We start from the raw sequence: 24526 nt of genomic DNA, 5'->3' as shown, positions 1-24526 counted from the left end.
GGGAGAGAGAGATAGAAACATCAATGATGAGAGAGAATCATTGATCCACTGCCTCCTGCACACGCCCTACTGGGGATCAAGCCCGCAACCTGGGCATGTGTCCTTGACTGGATTCGAACCCCAGAACCCTTCAGGCCACAGGCCGAGGCTCTAGACACTGAGCCAAACTGGCTAGGGCTATTCTGAAGCTTTTTAAAAATATATATTTTATTGATTTCAGAGAGGAAGGAAGAGGGAGAGAGAGATAGAAACATCAATGATGAGGGAGAAGCTAAAGGAGAGATAAAAATATGATATTTATTAAAATAAGTTTAAGATTTAACTATATAACTATTGTAGCTGATTTAAAATTAGATTTCCTACTCTGAATTACTTTTAATTATATTTTGGGGGTTATTTTTATTTTATGGAACAAAGCTTTTCAGCAGGAACCAATAATAATAATAATAGTGCCTATATTTTAACAGCCCTTAGAACATTAAACCCTGTTGCCACTCAAAATTAACAGGTCTAAAGCTAAATTCATCTTTTTTCCTCTCCACTATAACTTCTTAACATCGTCCAGTTTTCCTCCTCCCTCTGATATCCACTGGCCCAAGCCAGAAACCTTTAAGTCATCCTAGTCATCTCCTTTACCCTCTATACTCTCCTTTCTAGGTCTTGCCCTTCTAAAATTTATCTTGGCACTGCCCCTTTTCTCTTTACCCCCCAGCATTCATGCCTTAATTCATACTTCCGTTGTACCATTATTGCAATTACAGTAGCCTCCTAACTGATCTCCCATTCTCCCATGTCACTCCACTCCACCCCAACATTATCTTCTACAGTGCCTTCAAAATGATTCTTCTCTAAAATGCAAATATGATCATGTCACCCCCCTGCTTAACTTTTCCATCACTCTTTATTACCTACTAGAGGCCCGATGCACAAAATTCATGCAAGAGTAGGCCTTCCTTCCCTTGGCTGCCGACACTGGCTTCCCTCTGGCACCCAGGACCTGGGCTTCCTTCGCAGCCCTGTCTTCATCTGGAAGGTCGTCCAGAAGGATGTCTGGTCTAATTAGCATATTACGTTTTTATTATTATAGATAGGATAAATTTCAAACTATTATTGGCATACAAGAGGCCCTATAATAAAGCAGTTGCTTAATTCTTCAGCCTGTCATCTTTCTCTACTTTTGTGCATCCATTTGTCTGAATTCCCTGCCTCATATATCTTTGCTGATTTCTGTTTGTCTTAGTGTTATTATCACTGCTAAGAAGTCATATTCTCAGGAATGAATGGCTGTCCATTTTCTCTATTCTCTCTTCTAGTATTGTTTCCTGAGACTATGTCATGCTCAGCTTTGTATCCTGAGAATCCCAGTTCTTGGCACATATAATAAGTGCTTGGTAAATATTAGTCGTTCAATGTTTTTACTTTTATATTATTCGCTGCTTTCCTATCTGTTTACTCATCTGATCCTTATAACAACCCGGAAAGAACTGCTTTCCTATCTGTTTACTCATCTGATCCTTATAACAACCCGGAAGACAATAGGGCATATTTCCCATTTTTCAGATGGTAAAACTAATGGATATGGTGGACTACTAGGTGAGAAGTGATATTGGAACTCAAATCTTCTGATTTCCAACCCAGCGTACGTGTGTGTGAGAGAGTGAGTGACTACATCATAAATTTTTGTAAGATATCAGCCAAAGAGATGCACACAGTCATGGTAGTAGGTCTAGGGTGTGTTTGTCTGTAAGTATGTTTCAAAGGTATGATCAGTACCTGAGTCATGTACACCTACATATAACTACCATTCCGATAGGTACACAAGACATTTGTGTTTCCAAAGATAATAGTAGTGATGAGAAGTAGTATAGAAACTCCATTCAATTGTACTATTTGTTTCATTTTCAAATGTGGTGTGCAATGATTGTTTTTAGGTTCTATGTCATGTAATTTAATTAAACTGACTTCTGAAATTTCCCTCCAAAGGTTTCACTGGAAGAAAAAACTGCAACTATTATTTATGATCCTAAACTACAGACTCCAAAGACCCTGCAGGAAGCTATTGATGACATGGGCTTTGATGCTATTCTTCACAATCCTAACCCTCTCCCTGTTTTAACCAACACTGTGCTTCTAAGTGCCATTGCTTCACCGACTCCACCATGGGACCATATCCAAAGTACATTGCTCAAGACCAAGGGTGTCACAGATATTAAAATTTCCCCTCAGCTAAGAACTGCAGTGGTGACAATAATCCCTTCTTTAGTGAATGCCAATCAGATAATAGAGCTAGTTCCGGATCTCAGTTTAGATACTGGAACTCTGGAGAAAAAGTCAGGAACTTGTGAAGATTATAGTATGGCTCAAGCAGGTGAAGTCATGCTGAAGATGAAAGTGGAAAGGATGACCTGCCATTCATGCACTAGCACCATTGAAGGAAAAATAGGGAAACTACAAGGTATTCAGCGAATTAAAGGTAATACATATGATGTTATTTGTTTGTTTTGTAAGGCTCAGTTTTCTGCTTGGCCTTTTAACTTTCTGCTTTCTTCTTAATCATGGGATTTGAATCTGTGGGACTGGAATGCTTATTGCTTCATTGAAATCTGAGGTACAGTGTATTCCCAGGATTAATATCAGTAAAGCTAATGATTAAAAGTTACATGAGTCTTGAACTAGCAGAAAAGGCAGTTGGTGTGGTGATTCATGGAGTTCAGAGTTCTTAATAACTAATATTTCTACTCAGGCATGCAGAAACTTGGAGACCATAGATACAGTGGTCATATCTTTTACTTTTTTCTAGTATATGTCAATAACATTTTCTGAAAAAGAAAATAATTGTTTTAACAAAGGATAATAACAACGAGAGAGAAACAATTTTGTGTGGTATTGATTTGGTCTACAGAATGTTTTCTGAAGTAGCCCAGAGATAATTGAATTAAATAATTGTTTTTCTCTTTATTAATTAGTCTCCTTGGACAACCAAGAAGCTACTGTTGTTTATCAACCTCATCTTATCACAGTAGAGGAAATAAAAAAGCAGATTGAAGCTGCGGGCTTTCCAGCATTCGTCAAAAAGCAGCCCAAGTACCTCAGATTGGGAAGTATTGACATAGAACGTCTAAAAAACACACCAGTCAAATTCTCAGAAGGATCACAGCAAAGGAGTCCATCATATACCAATGATTCCACAGTCACTTTCATCATAGATGGCATGCATTGTAAATCATGTGTGTCAAATATTGAAAGTGCTTTATCTACACTCCAATATGTAAGCAGCATAGTGGTTTCTTTAGAGAATAGATCTGCTGTAGTAAAGTACAATGCAAGCTTAGTCACTCCAGAAACTCTGAGAAAAGCAATAGAGGCCATATCACCAGGACAATATAGAGTTAGTATTATAAGTGGAGCTGAGAGTACCTCAAACTCTCCCTCCAGCTCATCTCTTCAAACGATTCCTTTGAACATAGTTAGCCAGCCTCTGACTCAAGAAACCGTGATAAACATTGATGGCATGACTTGTAATTCGTGTGTGCAGTCTATTGAGGGTGTCATATCAAAGAAGCCAGGTGTAAAATCCATACTAGTATCCCTTGCAAATGCCAATGGAACTGTTGAATATGATCCTCTACTAACCTCTCCAGAAACTTTGAGAAAAGCTATAGAAGACATGGGATTTGATGCTACCTTGTCAGGTAATTTATCACCTTTTTCTTTTATTTTTCATTTATTTATTTATTCATTTTATTTTTTGTTGAATTATTGGGGTGACATTGGTTTACAAAATCAAACAGGTTTCAAGTGTACAACTCAACAAAACACCATCTGCACACAGCATTGGGTGCCCACTGCCCCAAGCAAAGTCTCTTTTTGTCCCTATTCCCTTCCCCGCATTGACTACCACACCTAGTTCCCACCCCCTTTTCCCTCTATCACCATATTGTTGTCTGTTTCTATATGTTTTATATATACAGCGCGCGTGCGCACAAGCACGCGCGCGCGCACACACACACACACACACACACACACACACACACACTTTTTTGTGTGCTTAATCTCTTCACCTTCTTTCATACAGCTGCCTGCCCAGTCCCCCTCCTCTCTGATAGCTCTCTGGTCTGTTCCATGTATCCAAGCTCCTGTTTCTATTTTGTTCATCAGTTTGTTTTGTTCATTAGATTCCACATATAAGTGAGATCATATGGTATTTTTCTTTCTCTGACTGACTTATTTCACTTAAATTATTACTGTCTGAGTCCATCCATGCTGTAGCAAAAGGTAAGATTTCCTTTTAGTATTTCACTGTGTAAATGTACCATGGTTTTTTACCCTCTCGTCTACTGCTGATCATCTGGACTGTTTCTAGATCTTGGCTATTGTAAATAATGCTGCAATGAACATAGGGGTGTATACTAGTATATTCTTTTGAATTAGTGTTCTAGGTTTTATCAGACAATCCCAGAAGTGGAATCACTGAATCAAAAGGCAGTTCCATTTTTAATTGTTTGAGGAAACTCTATACTGTTTTCCTCAGTGGCTGTACCAATCTGAATTCTTACCAGTAGTACGTAAGAGTTCCCTGTTCTCCATATACTCTTCAGCACTTGTTGTTCATTGATTTGATGATAGCCATTCTGACAGGTATGAGGTGATATCTCATTGTGATTTTAATTTGCATCTCTCTGATGTTGAGCATTTTTTCATGCATATTGGTCATCACTATGTTCTCTTTCAAGAAGTGTCTATTCATGCTGTTTGCCCATTTTTTAAATTGTTTTTTCTTCTTGGTGTTGAGTAGTACAAGTTCTTTATATATTTTAGAAATTAACCCCTTATCAGATGTATCATTGGCAAATATGTTCTCCCATTCAGTGGGTTTTCTTTTTATTTTGTTGATGGTTTCTTTTGTTGTACAAAAGATTTTAAGTTTTATGTAGTCCCATTTTTAAATATTTTCCTTTGTTTCCCTCTCCTGATTAGATATATTTGCAAAAATATTGCTAAAAGAAATGCCTGAAAATTTACTGCCTATGTTTTCTTCTAGGATTTTTATGGTTTTGTGACTTACATTCAAGTATTTAATCCATTTTGAATTTATTCTTGTGTATTGTGTAAGTTGGTGGTGTAGTTTATTTTTTTGCAAGTATCTGTCAAATTTTGCCAACACTATTTATTGAAGAGACTGTCTTTATACCATTGTATGCTCTTGCCTCTCTTGTCAAATATTAATTGACCATAAAGGTCAACTTATTCTGGGCTTCTATTTTGGTCAATGGAACAGAATCTGAAGTTCTTATGCCAATACCATGCTGTTTTGATTAATATAGCCTTGTACTATAGTTTGATATCAGGTAGTATGATACCTATAACTTTATTCTTTTTTTCTCAAGATTGCTGAGGCTATTTGGAGTCTTTTTTGGTTCCATATAAATGTTTGGAATATTTGTTCAAAACCTGTGAGGTATGCCATTGGTATTTTAATAGGAATTGCATTGAATCTGTAGATTGCTTTGGGTATGATGGACATTTTAATGATGTAATTTTTTCTTATCTATGGACAAATTATATGCCCCTACTTATTTATATATTCTCAGTTTCTTTCTTCAGTATCTTATAATTTTCTGTGTACAGGTCTTTTACCCCCGTGGCTAAATTTATTCCAAGGCACCTTATTTTTGTTGTTGCAGTAGTAAATGGGATTTTTTTTTTGAGAGAGCGCACGAGAGAGAGAGAGAGAGAGAGAGAGAGAGAGAGAGAGAGAAAGGAAGGAAGGGAGATGGAGATAGAAACATTGATTGGTTGCTTCCTATATGTGCCCAATAGGGGATGGAACTTGCAACCTGGGTATGTGTCCTGACCAGGAATTAAACCCGCAACCCTTCGGTACATGGGATGATGCTCCAACTGAGCTACACCAGCTAGTGTGGATTCTTTTCTTAATTAATCTTTGTGTTAGTTCATTATTGGTGTATAAAAATGCCACCAATTACTGAATATTAATTTTGCATCCTGCTACTTTGCTGAATTAATTTATTATATCTAATAGTTTTTGGTGTTTTTACATACAAAATTATGTCATCTGCGAATAATAACAGTTTTACTTTCCCTTTTCCAATTTGGATGCCTTTTATTTCTTCTTCTTCTCTGATTGCTGTGGCTAGGACTTCCAGTACTATGTTGAATAAAAGAGGTGAAAGTGTACATCTCTGTCTTCTTCTTGATCTTAAGGGAATGCTTTTAGTTTTTGCCCATTGAGTATGATGTTGGCTGTGGGTTTGTCACATATGGCCTTTATTATTTTGAGGTATGATCCCTCTAGTCCCATTTTGCTGAGAGTTTCTATAAAAAATGGGTGCTGGATTTTATCAAATGCCTTTTCTGCATCTATTGACATGATCTTATGATTTTTATCCTTCATTTTGATTATATGAAGTATGACGCTTACTGTTTTTTGGATATTGTACCAACCTTGCATCCTCAGAATAAATTCCACTTGATTATGGCATATAATCTTTCTTTAAAAAAATATATTTTATTGATTTTTTACAGAAAGGAAGGGAGAGGGATAGAAAGCTAGAAACATCGATGAGAGAGAAACATCGACCAGCTGCCTCCTGCACACCCCCTACCAGGGATGTGCCCGCAACCAAGGTACATGCCCTTGACCGGAATCGAACCTGGGACCCTTCAGTCCGCAGGCCGACGCTCTATCCATTGAGCCAAACCGGTCTCGGCGGCATATAATCTTTTAAAAAATATATTTTTATTGATTTTAGAGAGAAAGGGAGAAGAAGAGAGAGATAGAAACATCAATGATGAGGGAGAATCATCCATCGGCTGCCTCCTGCATGACCCCCACTGGGGATTGAGCCTGCAACCTGGACATGTGTCCTCAACTGGAATCGAACCCAGGACCCTTAGGTCCGCAGGCTGACGCTCTATCCACTGAGCAAAACCAGCTAGGGCTGATATTTTTAATGTATTGCTGGATCTGACTTGCTAATATTTTGTTGAGGACTTTAGCATCTGTGTTCATCAGGGATAACGTTTTGTTTTTTTTTTTTTCATTGTAGTGCCTTTATCTGGTATTGGAATTAGGATAATACTGGCCTCGAAAAAAGAGCTTGATAGTTTTCCTTCCTCTTGAATTTTTTTGGAATAGTTTGAGAAGGATAGGTGTTAGTTCTTTCTTTCTTTTTTTTTATTGAGGTATTATATGTGTACATATCTTACCATTACCCCCCCCACCCCACACCCATACATGCCCTCACCCCCCAGAGTTTTGCGTCCATTGTTTATGTTTATTTGCATGCATACAAGTCCTTTGTTTGATTTCTTATCTCCCCCACCTCTCCCTAACTTTCCCCCTGTAATTTGAAAGTCTGTTTGTTGCTTTACTGTCTCTGTATCTATCTTTTTGTTCATCAGTTTATAATGTTCTTTATTATCCATAAATGAGTGAGATCATGTGGTATTTTTCTTTCATTGACTGGCTTATTTCACTTAGTATAATATTCTCCAATTCCATCCAGGTTGCTGCAAATGATGAGAATTCCTTCTTTTTTATGGCAGCATAGTATTCCATTGTGTAGATGTACCACAGTTTTCTGATCCAGTCATCTGCTGACGGGCACCTAGGCTGTTTCCAAATCTTAGCTATTGTAAATTGTGCTGCTATGAACATAGGGGTGCATATATACTTTCTGATTGGTGTTTCTAGTTTCTTCGGATATATTCCCAGGAGTGGGATTACTGGGTCAAATGGGAGTTCCATTTTCAGTTTTTTTGAGGAAACTCCATACTGTTCTCCACAGTGGCTGCACCAGTCTGCATTCCCACCAGCAGTGCACGAGGGTTCCTTTTTCTCCGCATCCTCGCCAACACTTGTCGTTTGTTGATTTGTTGATGATAGCCATTCTGACAGGTGTGAGATGGTACCTCATTGTTGTTTTGATTTGCATCTCTCGGATAATAAGTGACTTTGAGCATGTTTTCATGTGTCTCTTGGCCTTCCTTCTGTCTTCTTTTTAAAATATTCTGTTTAGGTCCGTTGCCCATTTTTTTATTGGATCATTTCTCTTCCTTTTATTAAGTTGCATAAGCTGCCTGTAGATGTTGGAGATTAAACCTTTATCAGTGATAGCATTTGCAAATATGTTCTCCCATGCAGTGGGCTTTCTTGCTGTTTTGTTGATGGTTTCTTTTGCTGTAAAAAAGCTTTTTATTTTGATGTACTCCCATTTGTTAATTTTCTCTTTAGCTTCCATTGCCCTAGGGGCAGTGTCAGTGAAGAAGTTCTTTTGGCATATGTCTGAGATTTTGTTGCCTGTGGATTCCTCAAGTATTTTTATGGTTTCCCGTCTTATGTTTAAGTCCTGTATCCATTTTGAGTTTATTTTTGTGTATGGTGTAAGTTGGTGATCTAGTTTCATTTTTTTGCATGTGTGTGTCCAATTTTCCCAACACCATTTATTGAAGAGACTGTCTTGACTCCATTGTATGTTCATGCCTCCTTTGTCAAATATTAATTGAGCATAGTGGTTTGGGTCGATATCTGGATTCTCTATTCTGTTCCATTGATCTATATGTCTGTTCTTGTGACAGTACCAGGCTGTTTTGAGAACAGTGGCTTTGTAATACAGCTTGAAATCTGGTATTGAGATCCCTCCTACTTTATTCTTCTTTCTCAGGATTGCTGCAGCTATTCGGGGTCTTTTTTTAATCCAAATGAATTTTTGGAGAGTTCTTTCTAGGTCTGTGAAATATGCTATTGGTATTTTGATGGGAAGTGCATTGAATCTGTAGATTGCTTTGGGTAGTATGGACATTTTAATGATGTTGATTCTACCAATCCATGAACATGGTATGTTCTTCCATCTGTTTACGTCTTCCTCTATCTCTTTTTTCAGTGTCCTGTAGTTTTCCACGTATAGGTCTTTTACCTCCGTAGTTAAGTTTATTCCTAGGTATCTTAATTTTTTTGTGCGATGGTAAATGGGATTGCTTTTTTAGTCTCTCTTTCTGTAAGTTCACTATTGGTGTATAGAAATGCCATAGATTTCTTGGCGTTAATTTTGTATCCCGCTACATTGCCGAATTCATTTATTAATTCTATTAGTTTTTTGATGGAATCTTTTGGGTTTTTTTATGTACAATATCATGTCATCTGCAAATAAGGACAGCTTCACTTCTTCTTTTCCAATTTGGATGCCTTTTATTTCTTCATCTTGCCTAATTGCGATAGCTAATACTTCCAGTACTATGTCAAACAGGAGTGGTGAGAGTGGGCATCCCTGTCTTGTTCCTGTTCTTAGGGGAAATGGTTTTAGTTTTTGCCCATTGAGTATGTTTGCTGTGGGTTTATCATATATAGCTTTTATTATGTTGAGGTATGATCCTTCTATTCCCACCTTGTTGAGAGTTTTTATCAAGAAGGGGTGTTGGATTTTGTCAAATGCTTTTTCTGCATCTATTGATATGACTATGTGATTTTTATCTCTCAATTTGTTTATGTGATGTATCATATTTATTGATTTGCGGATATTGTACCATCCTTGCATTCCTGGGATAAATCGTACTTGGTCATGATGTATGATCTTTCTGATGTATCGCTGGAGCCGATTTGCTAGGATTTTGTTGAGGATTTTGGCATCTATGTTCATGAGGGATATTGGTCTGTAATTCTCTTTCATTGTGTTGTCTTTATCTGGTTTTGGTATTAGGGTGATGCTGGCTTCATAGAAGGAGCCTGGAAGTGTTCCTTCTTCTTAAATTTTTTGGAATAGTCTGAGGAGGATAGATTTTAGTTCTTCCTTGAAAGTTTGGTAAAACTCTCCTGTGAAGCCGTCTGGCCCCGGGCTTTTGTTTGCCGGAAGCTTTTTGATGACTGCTTCAATTTCTTCCATAGTTACTGGCCTGTTGAGCTGTTTAGATTCTTCCTGATTGAGTTTTGGAAGGTTGTATTTGTCTAGGAATATGTCCATTTCCTCCAGGTTGTCCAGTTTGTTGGAATAGAGTTGTTCGTAGTATTTTGTAACAATCCTTTGTATTTCTGTGGGGTCTGTTGTTATTTCACCTCTTTCATTTCTGATTTTGTTTATTTGGGTCCTCTCTCTTTGCTTCTTGGTGAGCCTGGCTAGAGGTTCATCAATCTTGTTTATCCTTTCAAAGAATCAGCTCTTGGTTTTGTTGATCTTCTGTATTGTTTCTTTGGTCTCTATGTCGTTTATCTCCACTCTGATCTTTATTATTTCTTTCCTTCTGCTTATGTATATTCTGTGGCTTTGGGGTGAAATGTTCTGAAGATGTCGATTAATTCCATCGGGTCTAGTGAGTCATTTAGGATTGATGTTTCTGTGCTGATTTTTTGTTTAGAGGATTTGTCCAATGGTGATAGTGGGGTATTGAAGTCTCCTACTATGATTGTATTGCTGTCAATCTCTCCTTTGATATCTTCCAGGAGTTTTTTAATGTATCTTGGTGCTCCTGTATTGGGTGCATATATGTTTACCAGAGTTATTTCTTCTTGTTGGATTTCTCCCTTTAGTATTATGAAGTGGCCTTCATTATGTCTTGTTATGTCCTTCACTTTGAGATCTAATTTATCAGATATAAGTATTGCTACCCCAGCTTTTTTTTCATTTCCATTCGCCTGGAAAACCTTTTTCCATCCCTTTATTCTCAGTCTGTATGCGTCCTTTTTTTTGAGGTGGGTTTCCTGTAGACAGCAGATATATGGGTTTTGTTTTCTTATCCAATCTGTTACCCTGTGTCTTTTGATTGGGGCATTCAATCCATTTACATTTAAAGTTATTATTGATAGGCACTTATTTGTCGCCATTTTTATTCTATACCCCTGTGTTCCTTCTTTGCTTCCTATTTCTTTCTTTTTTTTTTTTTTTACAGCAGACCCTTTAGCATTTCTTTCATTGCTGGTTTGGTGGTGATAAACTCCCTTAGCCCTTTTTTGTCTGTGAAGCTCCTGATTTAACCTTCAATTTTGATTGATAGCCTTGCTGGGTACAGTATTCTTGGATTGAGACCCTTCCTTTGCATGACTTTGTATATTTCATTCCATTCCCTTCTGGCCTGATGAGTTTCTGTTGAGAAATCAGTTGCTAGTCTGATGGGGGTTCCTTTGTATGTAACTGTCTGTCTCTCTCTGGCCGCTTTTAAGATTCTTACTTTGTCGTTGGTGTTTGCCAACTTAATTATAATGTGCCTTGGTGTCGGTCTTTTGGGGTTCATTTTGCTTGGAACTCTGTGAGCTTCTTGGATTTGTGTGGGTTTTCTTCCCTATATCAGGGAAGTTTTCTGTTATTATTTCTTCTAACAGGTTTTCTATTCCTTGCTCCGTTTCCTTTCCTTCTGGTACCCCTATTATCCTGATGTTGTTTTGTTTTGTGTTGTCCCGAAGTTCCCTTAGGCTCTCCTCATGCTTTCTAATTTTTGTTTCTAGAAGCTGTTGTAATTGGGTATTTTTTTCCATCTTGTCTTCTAGCTCACTTATGCGGTCCTCTGCTTCTTCTAGTCTACTCCTGATGCTTTCTATTGAGTTCTTTACAGCAGCGATGTCATTTTTCATTTCTTCTTGGTTCTTCTTCATTTCCTCTTGGTTCTTACTCATATTGTCGAATTTGTCTTCCATCCTTTTCAGCCACCTTATGACCTTTTCTCTGAATTCCTTCTCTGATAGGTTGTTTGCCTCTAATTCGTTTACTTCCTTTTCTGGTGATGCCTGCTTCTCTTTCCTATGAGGGCTATTTCTTTGTCTCCCCATGGTCTCTCTTCTCTGGATGTCTGGTTATATAGTTCTCTCTCTCCGTCGTTGATTTAAAGGTACAAAATACAACACAACCAGGCACAACACACAAGGCACTGAACAGAATTGTATTCACGATATTAATAACCTCCAATAAAGGTAACCACCAGAGAAAGACATATTAGGGAATAGGAGTGGAAGAGGGAGAGTAAAAAGAAAGAACAAAAAAAAATAAAGAGTGTGAATCTGAACTTGGGAAAAGAGCAGAAAAAAAAAAAGGAAAAGAAAAAAAAGTAAGAGAGACAAGAACAATACTAAGAGAGAAAAGGGGAACAAACTATATATATGGGGAGTAAACTCCACTAGAACAACCACTGATCCCAGCAAATTCCAGCAACACGAGCCCGGAGATTAATACAAACTGCAACACCAACTAATATCAAGTGAGGCAAGGGAAAACAAAAGTAAAAAACAAACAAAAACAAAGCAAACAAAAGAACCAACCAAACAAACAAAAAGAATAATCAAAACAATCTCATAAAAAAGCATAAAAATTCAATCTAATCAACATTCTAGCAAACAACAACAAAAGGCCAGAGAGAAAAATAATTTTTTTAAGGTAGCGTAGAGAGAGGTATGTATGGATTTGGAGCAGGGGGTTGGGAATTAGATATATAAGTAGGGTGAAATTTTAGCAGAGGGTAAACTGAAAAAGTAGGGAAATCTATAGCCAGAAAGGGTTAAGATAAACAGGAGACCAAAAGGGGAAAGGTTAGGAGGAGAGTGATGGCAAAATGTTAGCGTTGAGATAGGGTAAGGGAAAGATGCAAATAGAATGTAGGACACTAATCCCAAAATACAAGAAAGGGAAAATCAAATGACATTAAAAAAAGAAAGTAAAATAATAGTAATAATAATGCTGATTGAAAATAAAAATGTAATAATTAAAAAGGTGAAAATTGAGTGAGGAAAAAGAAAAAAATTTAGTTTCTTAAGTAAAAGATGCAAAAAATGAACATAAAAAAATTAGAATAAAAATTTTAAAAAAATTGAAAAAAGAATTAAAAATTAAAAAATAGGAAGACTAAAATGTGCAGTAGCGGCTGTCATTCTCTTCCTCTAATATTCTGTTTGGTATGCCTGTTTCCCAGTCTGGGCGGCATTTCAGTTCAGCTTCGTTCCACTGCTTCTCAGTGTTGTAAGCCAGTCCTGCTTTTTAAGCCGGCCGTGTCTTAATTGCTCATATTTATTTTTGATTACACCAGAGACAATTAGCGTTTCAGCCCCTGGGTGGCAGTGTTTCTGAATTGACTTCCGGGCCTCTCTAGCTTTTTTTTTTTCCCCCCTCTATGGCACTCACTACCGGTTTGTGGAGGTGTGCGCCTCAGAGCTGCCTCTCCGATGGTCACACCCAGCTCTGCTCCCCAGGTTCCGAAAAAACAACTTCCCCCTGCAGTCTTTCAGGGTTTTTCTACCTGGGTTTTCCTATGTATTGGGCTTAGTAATCAGAGTCGGAAAGAGCCCAAGTGTGCGGACAGTGGGTCTGTGCGCCAGACTAAGTAGCCTGCACTCCTTTGAAAATTCTTAGTCTGTTTCTCCTCGTCAGATTAAAATGAGTTTCTTTTAAGAGGTCACTTCTGTTAGCAGCTTAGAGGACCCCCTTCCACATTCACGGATCACGGCAGCTCCAACTGCCGCCGATTTTTCTAGGCACAGACCTCCCGGTTCCTGCCGGTACTACGGCTCGCGCGCTTCCCTCCCACCGTGGGGATTAGAAACCACACCTTATTTCAGGCAAAATCTGACCTTTGAATCCGAATGTTTGCGCTGATAGGGGACCGGTGTTCTGGTGCTCGCAGCTGTTCAGTGTTTGCAGTTGTCGCGGAAAGTCAGGTTTCCAATAAAATCCTCCTTTCCTTGCAAGATGGCGAGGCGCCCGGTGAGCCCGCAGCTCCGGGAGGAGACCCAGCCCCTGTGGGTGCTGCACGGTCAGGGGAACCCTGGCCAGCACTCCCCCGCCTTCTCCTGTAGTTTAGCTGTCCCTTGGCTTGTCAATATACACTCCCGCTGCGAACCTCTGCTGCTCCTACTCTCTGCCCCAGGACCAGACTCCAAACACGACTCTATTCCGTCGCCATTTTTTCTCCTCCGTCTGTTAGTTCTTTCTTGAATGTTTGATAAAATTTGGCTGTGAAGCCATCCCATCCAGGAGTTTTGTTTGCTAGGAGTTTTTTTAAATTAATGCTTTGATTTTATTAGTTATAATTGGTCTGTTCCGTTTTTCTGATTCTTCCTGGCTTAGTTTGGGAAGATTGTGTGTTTCTAGGAATTCATCCATTTCACCCAGGTTGTCCAGCTTGTTGGCATATAGTTGTTCATAGTATTTTCTTGCAAGCCTTTTTATTTCAATGGTGTCCATTGTTACTTCTGTCATTTCTGATTTTATTTATTTGGGTCCTCTCTCTTTTTTTCGTGATGAGCCTGGTTAAAGGTTTGTCAATCTTCTTTATCTTTCAAAGTTCCACCTCTTACTTTTATTGATCATTTGTATTATTTATTATTTCATCTCTATGTCATTTATTTTTGCTCTAATCTTTATTATTTTCTTCCTTCTACTTACTCTGAGATTTGTATGTTGTTCTTTTTCTACTTCTTGTAAGTCTAGGATTAGATTATTTATTTGAGATTTTTCTGGCTTCTTGAGGTAGATTTATAATGCTATGAACTTCCTTCTCAGGACTGCTTTCAGGGTGTCCCATAGGTTTTGGGTTGTTGTGTGTTCATTTTCAATTGTTTCCATGAAGATTTTGATATCTTCCTTGATCTCATTGTTAACCCATTCATTGTTTAATATTTTATTTAGCCTCCAAGTGTTAGAATATTTTTCAGTTTTTTAATTTTAATTGATTTGTAGTTTTATAACATCATGGTCAGAGAAAATGCTTGATATGATTTCAATCTTCTTGAATTTATTAAGGTTTAGTTTGTATCCTAACACGTGGTCTATCTTTGAGAATGTTCCATGTACTTGAGATGAATGTGTATTCTGCTGCTTTGGGATGAAATGTTCTGTAATCATCCTATATAATAAAAGCCTAATATGCAAATCGACTGCATGGTGGAACGACCGGTTGGCAGGGGGTGGGGCCAATGAGCAGGCGGCACCAGGCCAGCCAAGGCGGGTGCCAGTGGGCAGAGGGAGGGGATGGTGATGAGGGGGCGGCGGCGACCAGTGGTGGCGGAGGGGCAATGGGGGGGCGGGGCCATTCACTCACAGCCGGAGCCATCCCTTGATCGGACTGCGGGTCACCTCCCGCAGAAGGAGGCCAGACTGTGGCTTAGAGGGAGTGGGCCTAAGCCATCAGTTGGACATCCGCTGAGGGTTCCTGGTCTGCGAGAGGGTGCAGGCCAGGCTGAGGGACCCCCCCACCCTGAGTGCATGAATTTTCATGCACCAGGCCTCTAGTATATAATAAAAGGCTAATATGCAAATCGACCAAACTGCGGAACAACTGGTCGCTATGGCACGCACTGACCACCAGGGGGCAGACATTCAATGCAGGAGCTGCCCCTGGTGGTCAGTGTGCTCCCACAGGAGGAGCGCCGCTCAGCCAGAAGCTGGGCTCATGGCTGGTGAGTGCAGCGGCAGTGGCGGGAGCCTCTCCTGCCTCCACGGCAGTGCTAAGGATGTCCGACTGCCTGCTTAGGCCCACTCAGTTGGACATCCTGTGAGGGCTCCCGGACTGCAAGAGGGCACAGACCAGGCTGAGGGACCCCCTGAGTGCATGAATTTCATGCACTGGGCCTCTAGTATCAATTAAAGCCATTCTATCTAGTGTGTTGTTTAAAGTCACTATTGCCTTATTGATTTTTTTGTCTGTAAGATCTATCCATTGATGTCAGTGGGGTGTTAAAACCCCCTATTATGACTATATTGCTGTTATCTCTCCCTTAAAGTCCACCAAGATTTCATTTATTTTTTTCTTTATTGTTGAAAGTATTACAGATGTCCCCTTTGTTTGTTTTCCCCCATTGACCCCCTGTACTCAACCCCTACCCCCCCAGTCCTTTACCACTCCATTGTCTGTGTCCATATCCTATATAATAAAAGCCTAATACACAAATCGACCACACAGCAGAATGACTGGTTGGCGGGGCCTGGGGCTGGTGAGCGGGCAGTGCCAGGCCAGCCAAGGCAGGTGCCAGCAGAGGGAGGGGATGCGATTGAACGGGGCGGCAGTGACCGGTGGCGGAGGGACGATCAGGGGGTGGGGCCAGCCACTTGCTAGCTGGCGCCATCCCCCGATCGCCCCTCTGGTCACCTCCCACAGAGGGAGGCCACCAGCAGTGGTGGCTGGGCAATGGGGTGTGGGGCTGGCCACTCTCCAGCCAGCGCTGTCCCCCGATTGGCCTGCTGGTTGCCTCCCGCAAAGGGAGGCCTCTGGCGGTAGTGGTGGGGCGGTGGGGGGCGGTGCGGTGTGTGCTTACTGTTATCTTGTCCCCCGATCGGCCTGCCAGTTGCTTCCTTCAGAGGGAGGCCAGGCCCGCCCAGAGGGAGCGGGCCTAAGCTGTCAGTCGGACATCCCCCGAGGGCTCCCAGACTGTGAGAGGGTGCAGGCAGGGCTGAGGGACCCCCCCAAGTGCACAAATTTTTGTGCACCAGGCCTTTAGTATGCATGTAAGTTCCATGGCTAATCACTTCCCACCCCCTCACCCCCAACTTCCCTCTGATATTTGTCAGTCTGTTCCATGCTTCTATGTCTCTGGATCTATTTTGTTCATCAGTTTATTTTGTTCATTAGTTTCCACATATGAATGATATCATGTGATACCTCTCTTTCTCTGCCTGGCTTATTTTGCTTAGCATAATACTCTCCAGGTCCCTCTGTGCTATCTCAAAGTGTGAGGGCGATCTGGCTGCGACATCTGTCACTCCATTGATCACCAGGGTTGATTCGGCTGATCTGGCTGGCTAGGTGGGTGTCCCCCTCCTCCTTCACCGATCCATGTGCATCCCTCCCAAAGCTGCATGCTTGGTTGAAGAGGACAACCTTCCCCACAAAGGAGAGGTCTGGTCTTTGGTCAAGGTTATATGAGTAGCTGCACTCTCCTGTTAGAACCTCCAAACAAGCTCTCAAACAGGTTCTTGATCCCTTACTCACTCTATTCTCTTCCTGGTGTCCCTATGAAGAAGATGTTATTACACTTGCTATTTTCCCAGATGTCTCTTAGACTTGCCTCATTTTTAAAAAATTCTCATTTCTTTTTGAGGCTCTGCTTGTGTGCTTACTGTTATCTTGTCCTCAGAATTGCTGATTTGATCTTCTGCTTCACCTAACCTGCTATTGATTCTTTCTAGTGTATTCTTCATTTTAGGTATTGTATTCTTCATTTCTGACTGGTTCTTTTTTATGGTTTCTATGTCCTTTTTAATGCTTACTATATCTTTGTTTAAGTTCTCACTGAGATCTTCCATTCTTCCCCTAAGCTGGTTGAGCATCCTTATAACCATTGTTTTAAACTTTGAATCTCATATCTTGGCTGCTTCCATTTCATTTAATTTGTTTTCTGGGGATTTCTCTTGTTCTTTTTATTTGGGGTATATTTCTTTATCTCCCCATTTTGTCTGTTTGTATTGGTTAGCTCTGCAATGACCCCCAAATGTGTTATAATTGCTTTATGATGAAAGTGTCTTGCTGAGTTTAGTGGCACAGTCTTCCAGATCACCTGAGCTCAATGCTCCAGGGATGTTTCCTGTGAGTTAGGTAAATCCTCCTGTTGTAGTTGTATCTTGAATGCTGTTGGTTCTTTTGTTGGTGGAGTTAACACTTCAGGCTGGATGACTATAAGGATAAATCTTGATCACCATATATGAGTCACTGTGCAGGGGCTGCCCCTGAGGTGGATTTGTTCCCAGCAGGGTCTAGTGCTTGCGAGAATCCCCTTTTGGGTGTGCCACATATGTGACTAGTTAGGTTGGGCTCCAGTGTAGTCTGAAGCCCACCACTAGTTGTGTTGGTTCTGCATTCACTTGGGCAGGGTTCAGGTACAGGTCGATGTCTGATGTTGTATGTAACTAGCCTTTGGCTACCTATCTGGTGCTACCATGTCATTCTCTGTGTGTGGCTGTCTATTTGTCCTGGGTTGTATGGGAGGGACCAATCTGTGTACAAGGGTCAGCTTCCTCCAGCTTAGAGCTGGGCACATCCTATATAATAAAGAGGTAATATACAAATTGACCGCCACACCCTCGCACAAGATGGCTGTCCCCATGTGGTCACAATATGGCCGCCCCCATGTGGTCACAAGATGGCCATGCCCATGTGGCCACAAGATGGCCGCACCCATGTGGTCACAAGAAGGCCGCCCCCATGTGGTCGCAAGATGGCAATGCCCATGTGGTTGCAAGATGGCCGCCCCCATGTGGTAACAAGATGGTGGCCCTCATGTGGTCACAAGATGGCCGCACCCATGTTGTCACAAGATGGCCTCACCCATGTCATCACAAGATGGCCGGCTAGGGAGGGCAGTTGGGGGCAAACAGGTCAGCAGGGTAGGGCAGTTGGGGGCGATTGGGCTGGCAGGGGAGGTCAGTGGGGGCGACTGGGCCTGCAGGGGAGGGCAGTTAGGGGCGACCAGGCCTGCAGGGGAGGGCAGTTGAGGGGGCCCAGGCCTGCAGGGGAGAGCTGTTAGGGGCATTCAGGCCGGCAGGGGAGTGGTTAGGGGGCAATCAGGCTGGCAGGCAGAAGTGGTTAGGGGCAATTAGGCAGACAGGCAGGCGAACGGTTGGGAGCCAGCAGTCCCGGATTGTGATCAGGCCTAAACCAGCAGTAGGACATCCCCCAAGGGGTCCCAGATTGGAGAGGGTGCAGGCTGGGCTGAGGGACCCCCCCCCCAGTGCACAAATTTCGTGCACTGGGCCTCTAGTATCTATAAAAAGTCCAAGGCTCCCTGAGGTCTGCCTTCACTTGTCAGCTACTCTGCCTCCCCTAGAGTTTGCCTGGTATTTCTCTAGAGCCTTTGAAAGAAAGGCTGTAGAGTCGGCCCAGACTGGCCATGATGCACAGACCTTTCTACAGGCTATCAGCTCAGTAGGGTGGGGTGAGATGGGTCAGGAGGATGGGGCTAGTGGGTCCCCTACTTGGGGCCACACAGTCATACAATCATTTGAGGGCAAAGTAGCCCCTACTCCAGAGCCAAACAACTCTGTCTCTGTCAGAGCTTCCAACTGTAGTTCACCCTGGAGGAACATGCCACAGGTTCAGATTGGGTGTAGCCAGCCATCCCCTCTGTAGGAACAAGCTCAACAGGATGGAGTCACTGGGACTCAGGCAGATAGATCAAAAGAGTCTCCCTTTGGGGTGGTATTGACCAATCCCGCAGGATGGGCCCAAGTATTTTGTCCCGGTTCCAGACAGTAGCCGAGGGAAACACACTCTGAATGTCCCATCTCCTAGCAGCACACCCTTCCCCTGCAGAACTGAGCTCAGCCAGGTGGGGTCACTGGGACTTGGGAAGGCCAAACAATCTTCTTTTGGGGATGTTGCCAGCAAACATGTTGGAGGGCAGACACTTCTCTCCTTTCCTGGGATAGTGTGGGCTGAACTTGCAGTGGAGATAGGAGTGATTCCCTCGCAATGTAGTCACACAACTCAGCCCCCTCCCATCTAACTCCCAAACAAAAGCCTGCCTGAAAGACACTCCAAAAGTCCCAGTGTTCTGCAATCCCCCCAGCATGACTGAACTCAGTAGGGCCTACAGCGTAGGCCCAGTGATTGAACAGGTTGGGCAAGGGAACAGGTATGCACTCGGGGTGGGGAAGAATGGTCCTCTTTCCAAAGTGACACAGTTCAATCATTGTCTGAGTTTCCACCAAAAGCTTCTCCAGAAAAAGAAAAGGAGCACTCCAAAGGTCTCAGCTCAGTACAGTCAGTAGAGCACTCTGTAGGACCTGAGCCTGGCAGAGTGGTGTGGCCAGTAGCTCGAGGACCAGGCAGTGTTCTCCTCAGTTTGGTGCTGTAACAATAGGAGTGCTCAACCTTGGAAAGTTGGTTTCTGGGTCTCTAGCAGACTGTCTTCTCTGAATCTCCACTGATTTGCCCCAGCAGGTGCTATGTGGGCTCCTCTTCCCTTCTTTGTCACTCTGGGATGAGGATCCCTGCACTGGGTTGAGACCCCTCACTCCTAGGTGTAGGGAGTTTTGCAGCTGAGATATCCCTCTGGCTTTTCATCCCTACATGTGGGTATGAGGGCCAGCCTGTTCTGCATTTCTGCCCTTCTTACTAGTTTCTATGTGGCTTCTTCTGTAAATCCTTGATTATAGTATTTCAGTTCAGCTAGCTTTCAGTTGGTTATTCAGATTGGTTGCTCTGTAATTTACTTTTAAATCTGGTTTGGGGCCAGGAGCAAGTGAGTTTATCTTCAACCTACTCTGCAGCTATCTTGGTATCTTCATCACTTTTTCCTTTGATTTTCCTAATGTTCTTTTATCTCCATTTTGCTGGTTCTTTTGTCTTTTATCAATGAGAAATGAGTAATAGGCATTGTAATTCCACTTTTTAGAAATAAGTCCTATGGAGGTAGTCAGTGATGTATATACAAAGATGCATAAGGGGAGAGGAACCCAGATGGCGGCATAGGTAAGCACCTAAACTGCTGTCTCACACAACAATTTCAAAATTACAACTAAAAGACAGAATGGACATCATCCAGAATCACAGGAAAGCTGGCTGAGTGGAAATTCTACAACTAGAAGGAAAGAGAAAAGCTCACGGAGAATCAGAGGAGCTGCAAAAGGCTGAGGTATGGAGATACGCACGCAGAGAGGAAGGGTGGCTGAGTGCCTGGCTGGCTTTCTCTGGCGGGAGGGAGAAGGAAGCTCCCGACTTCACTGAACCCCAGTTCTGGGCAAGACCCTGTGGACCCAGGCTCATTCGGGGGGAGTCTGGATTGTCAGGTAGAGAGAAAGGCACACGGAGACTCGGGGGAGCTGCGGAGGGCAGGGGTCTAGAGGCGCGCGCGCAAGTCCGTGCAGAGAGGACTGACTGCTGAGGTTGCCGCTGGCTTTCCCTAGCGGGAGGGAGTTGGAAGCTCCTGACTGCACTGAACTCCAGTTTCGACTGCACTGAACCCCAGTTCCGGGCGATCCCCTGGGGACCCAGACTCTTAAGGGGGGAACCTGGACTGTCAGGCGGAAATTCAGGGTAGCCGTGAAAGGCAGAGGTCTGGAGGCGCGCACACAAGTGCGTGCAGAGAGGACTGACTGCTGAGTGTGCCGCTGGCTTTCTCTAGCTGGAGGGAACCAGAAGCTCCCAACTGCGCTGAACTCCAGTTTCGGGCAAGAATCTGGGAATCCAGATTCATTGGGGGAGAAACTGGACTGTCTGGCAGCGGGCGAAACTCGAGGGCGGCTTTCTCTCAGAGGTGCTTGCAGTGATTACCGAGGGACATTGAGACCCAGGGGCCTCACAGGGCAGGGCTGACGGGAAGCCAAGACTGTCTGCTCAGCCCTGAGACTCTGCCCCATCCAAGCTGAGCACAGAGGCTTTTGCAATTTTGCAAGTCTTGTCTCATAAGGCTGTCTCCAGCACAGAAGTTCTCCCGGAGTAGACACAGCTGATCCTCAAAGCCAATTGGCCTGGAGGTCAAATCCTCCCAGTGATACCAACAACAATCAAGACTTAACTAAAACAAGGCTGAGCACACAGTCCACAAAGGGGTGCACCAAGAGTGTCCACCTCAGGTAACTGGGGAGGCCGACCCACTGGGCCATATAGGACACCTAGCACACAAAGCTACCCTACCAACTCAGGGAAGCAGCAAAAATGCAGAGACAAAGAAACAGATCACAAACAAAAGAAATGGAGGAAAACAAACGACTGGATATAGAGTTCAAAACCACGGTTATAAGGTTTTTCAAGAATTTTCTAGAAAAGTCCGATAAATTTAGCGAGACCCTCGAGGATATGAAAAAGGACCAACTAGAAATTAAACATACACTGACTGAAATAGAAAATATTATACAGAGACCCAACAGCAGACTAGAGGAACGCAAGAATCAAGTCAAAGATTTGAAATACAAAGAAGTAAAAAACACTCAACCAGAAAAGCAAGAAGCAAAATGAATCCAAAAATTTGAAGATAGTGTTAGGAGCCTCTGGGACAACTTCAAGCGTACCAACATCAGAATTATAGGGGTGCCAGAAGGAAAGAGAGAGCAAGATACTGAAAACCTATTTGAAGAAATAATGACTGAAATCTTCCCCCAACCGGTGAAAGAAATAGACTTACAAGTCCATGAAGCACACAGAACCCCAAACAAAAGGAATCCAAAGAGGACCACACCAAGGCACATCATAATTAAAATGTCAAGAGCAAAAGACAAAGAAAGTATATTAAAAGCAGCAAGAGAAAAACAGTTAATTACCTACAAGGGAGCACCCATACAACTGTCAGCTGATTTCTCAACAGAAACTATGCAGGCCAGACAGGAGTGGCAAGAAATATTCAAAGTGATGAATAGCAAGAACCTACAACCAAGAGTACTCTACCCAGCAAAGCTATCATTCAGAATGGAAGGTCAGATAAAGAGCTTCACAGATAAGAAAAAGCTAAAGGAGTTCATCACCACCATACCAGTATTATATGAAATGCTGAAAGGTATTCTTTAAGAAGAGGAAGAAGAAGAGAAAAGTCAAGATAAAATTATGAACAACAAGTACATATCTATCAACAAGTGAATCTAAAAATCAAGTGAATTAAAAATCTGAGGAACAGAATAAACTGGTGAATATAATAGAATCAGGGGCATAGAAAGGGAGTGGACTGATAATTCTCAGGGGGAAAGGGGTGTGGGGGTGCGGGAAGAGACTGGACAAAAATCGTACACCTATGGATGAGGACAGTGGGGCGGAGGTAAGGGCAGAGGGTGGGGTGGGAACCGGGTGGAGGGGAGCTATGTGGGGAAAAAGGAGAAACAATTGTAATAATCTTAACAATAAAGATTTATTAAATTAAAAAAATATGCAGCCAAAACTGGTTTGGCTCAGTGGATAGAGCGTCGGCCTGCGGACTCAAGGGTCCCGGGTTCGATTCCGGTCAAGGGCATGTACCTTGGTTGCGGGCACATCCCCAGTAGGGGGTGTGCAAGAGGCAGCTGATCGATGTTTCTAACTCTCTATCCCTCTCTCTTCCTCTCTGTAAAAAATCAATAAAATATATTTAAAAAAAAAAGTTAAAAAAATATGCATAAGGATGTTTACATGATTATTTAAAAACTAGAAACCTTAAATAAATAATGATACATCTATATGATGAAATGTTATGAAGCCATAAATATTATGGTATTAAATGTACTTAATGTTAGAGGAAAGTGTCACATATTTTGTTAAATGTAAAAAAGAAAAGCTAAAGAGATGTATATCAGTAATAAACATATGTGTAAAGATTTTTTATACCATATATTGTTATTTATGTATATGAATTAATAAAATTCCTGGCAGGAAATTAAAATTTTGACAGTGTTTATTAATGCATAGTAGGATAATGGTGATGTTTGTTTCCTTTGTACTTTTCTATGTATTTTAAGATTTTTTATGACAAGAATGTATGTAGGTATATATACTATCTAATAAAAGAGTAATATGCAAATTGACCATCACTCCAAGACATGAGATGGCCACCCCCATATGGTCAAGGATGGCTGCCCCCATGTGGACACAAGATGGCCGCCACAAGATGGTTGACAGGGGAGGGCAGTTGTGGGTAGTTGGGGGGACCAGGCCTGCAGGGGAGGGCAGTTGGGGCTGCCCCAGCCTGCAAAGGAGAGCAGTTGGGGGGGGAACATGCCCGCAGGGGAGGGAAATTGGGGGGGGGGGACCAGGCCTGCAGGGGAGGATAGTTGGGGGGGACCTAGGCCTGCAGGGAAGAGTAGTTGGGGGGGGACCAGGCCAGCAGGGGAGGGCAGTTGTGGGGGACCAGGCCAGCAGGGGAGGGCAGTTGTGGGCGATCAGGCCAGCAGGGGATGGCAGTTAGGGGTGACTGGGTCAGCAGGGGAGGGCAGTTGGGGGCGACCAGGCCTGCAGGGGAGGGCAGTTGAGGGGGACCAGACCTGCAGGGGAGGTCAGTTTGGGGGGACCAGGCCTTCAGGAGAGGAGAGTTGGAGGGGGGGACCCAGGCCTGCAGGGGTGGACAGTTAGGAGCGACCAGACTGTCAGGGGAGGGCAGTTAGGGGTGACCAGGCCAGCAGGGGAGGGCAGTTAGCGGCAGTCGGGCAGGCCTGGGAGCAGTTAGGCATCGATCAGGCTGGCATTGTAGTGTTTAGGGGGTGATCAGGCTGGCAGGCAGAAGCGGTTAGGGGCAATCAGGCAGAGGCAGGCAAGCGGTTGGGAGCCAGCAGTCCTGGATTGTGAGTGGGGTCCCAGATTGGAGAGGGTGCAGCCTGGGGTGAGGGACATCCCCCCCTTCCGTGCACGCATTTCATGCACCGGGCCTCTAGTGTATATATAATAGGAAAAGCAAATATTGTTTTAAAAAGAAAAAATGTAAAAAGAAATCCTAACATTTAAATCATGAGTTTAAATTTAGGCATTCAGCTTATTCTAGACCTGGACCAAAGTCTTCCTATTTTCTGACAGTTGTTACCTTGAACTGAAACAAAAAATGTATATACAATGTTTTGAATTAGAATTGCACATAGCCTTGAATTAAACTGGAAATGCCCTAATGAAATGTCTTGCTGTAAATAACAATGGAAAAGTTGTATAACAA

General features: G+C 42.6%; 1 protein-coding gene across 1 annotated transcript in view; it reads left to right on the top strand.

Annotated features, from left to right (window-relative positions):
- Window positions 1-24526, top strand: part of ATP7A (ATPase copper transporting alpha) — a 204527-nt gene that overhangs the window by 101383 nt on the left and 78618 nt on the right. The window contains exons 3-4 of the mRNA XM_079765248.1: window positions 1984-2473; window positions 2967-3692. Of these exons, the coding sequence (XP_079621374.1) occupies window positions 1984-2473; window positions 2967-3692 (1216 nt within the window). The remainder of the gene's footprint in view (window positions 1-1983; window positions 2474-2966; window positions 3693-24526) is intronic.

Source organism: Cnephaeus nilssonii (genome assembly GCF_951640355.1).
Source record: "Cnephaeus nilssonii genome assembly, chromosome: X".
NCBI classification, from domain to species: domain Eukaryota; kingdom Metazoa; phylum Chordata; class Mammalia; order Chiroptera; family Vespertilionidae; genus Cnephaeus; species Cnephaeus nilssonii.
The sequence above is the reverse complement of the archived record's forward strand: the minus strand, read 5'-3'. Positions and strand labels throughout refer to the sequence as shown.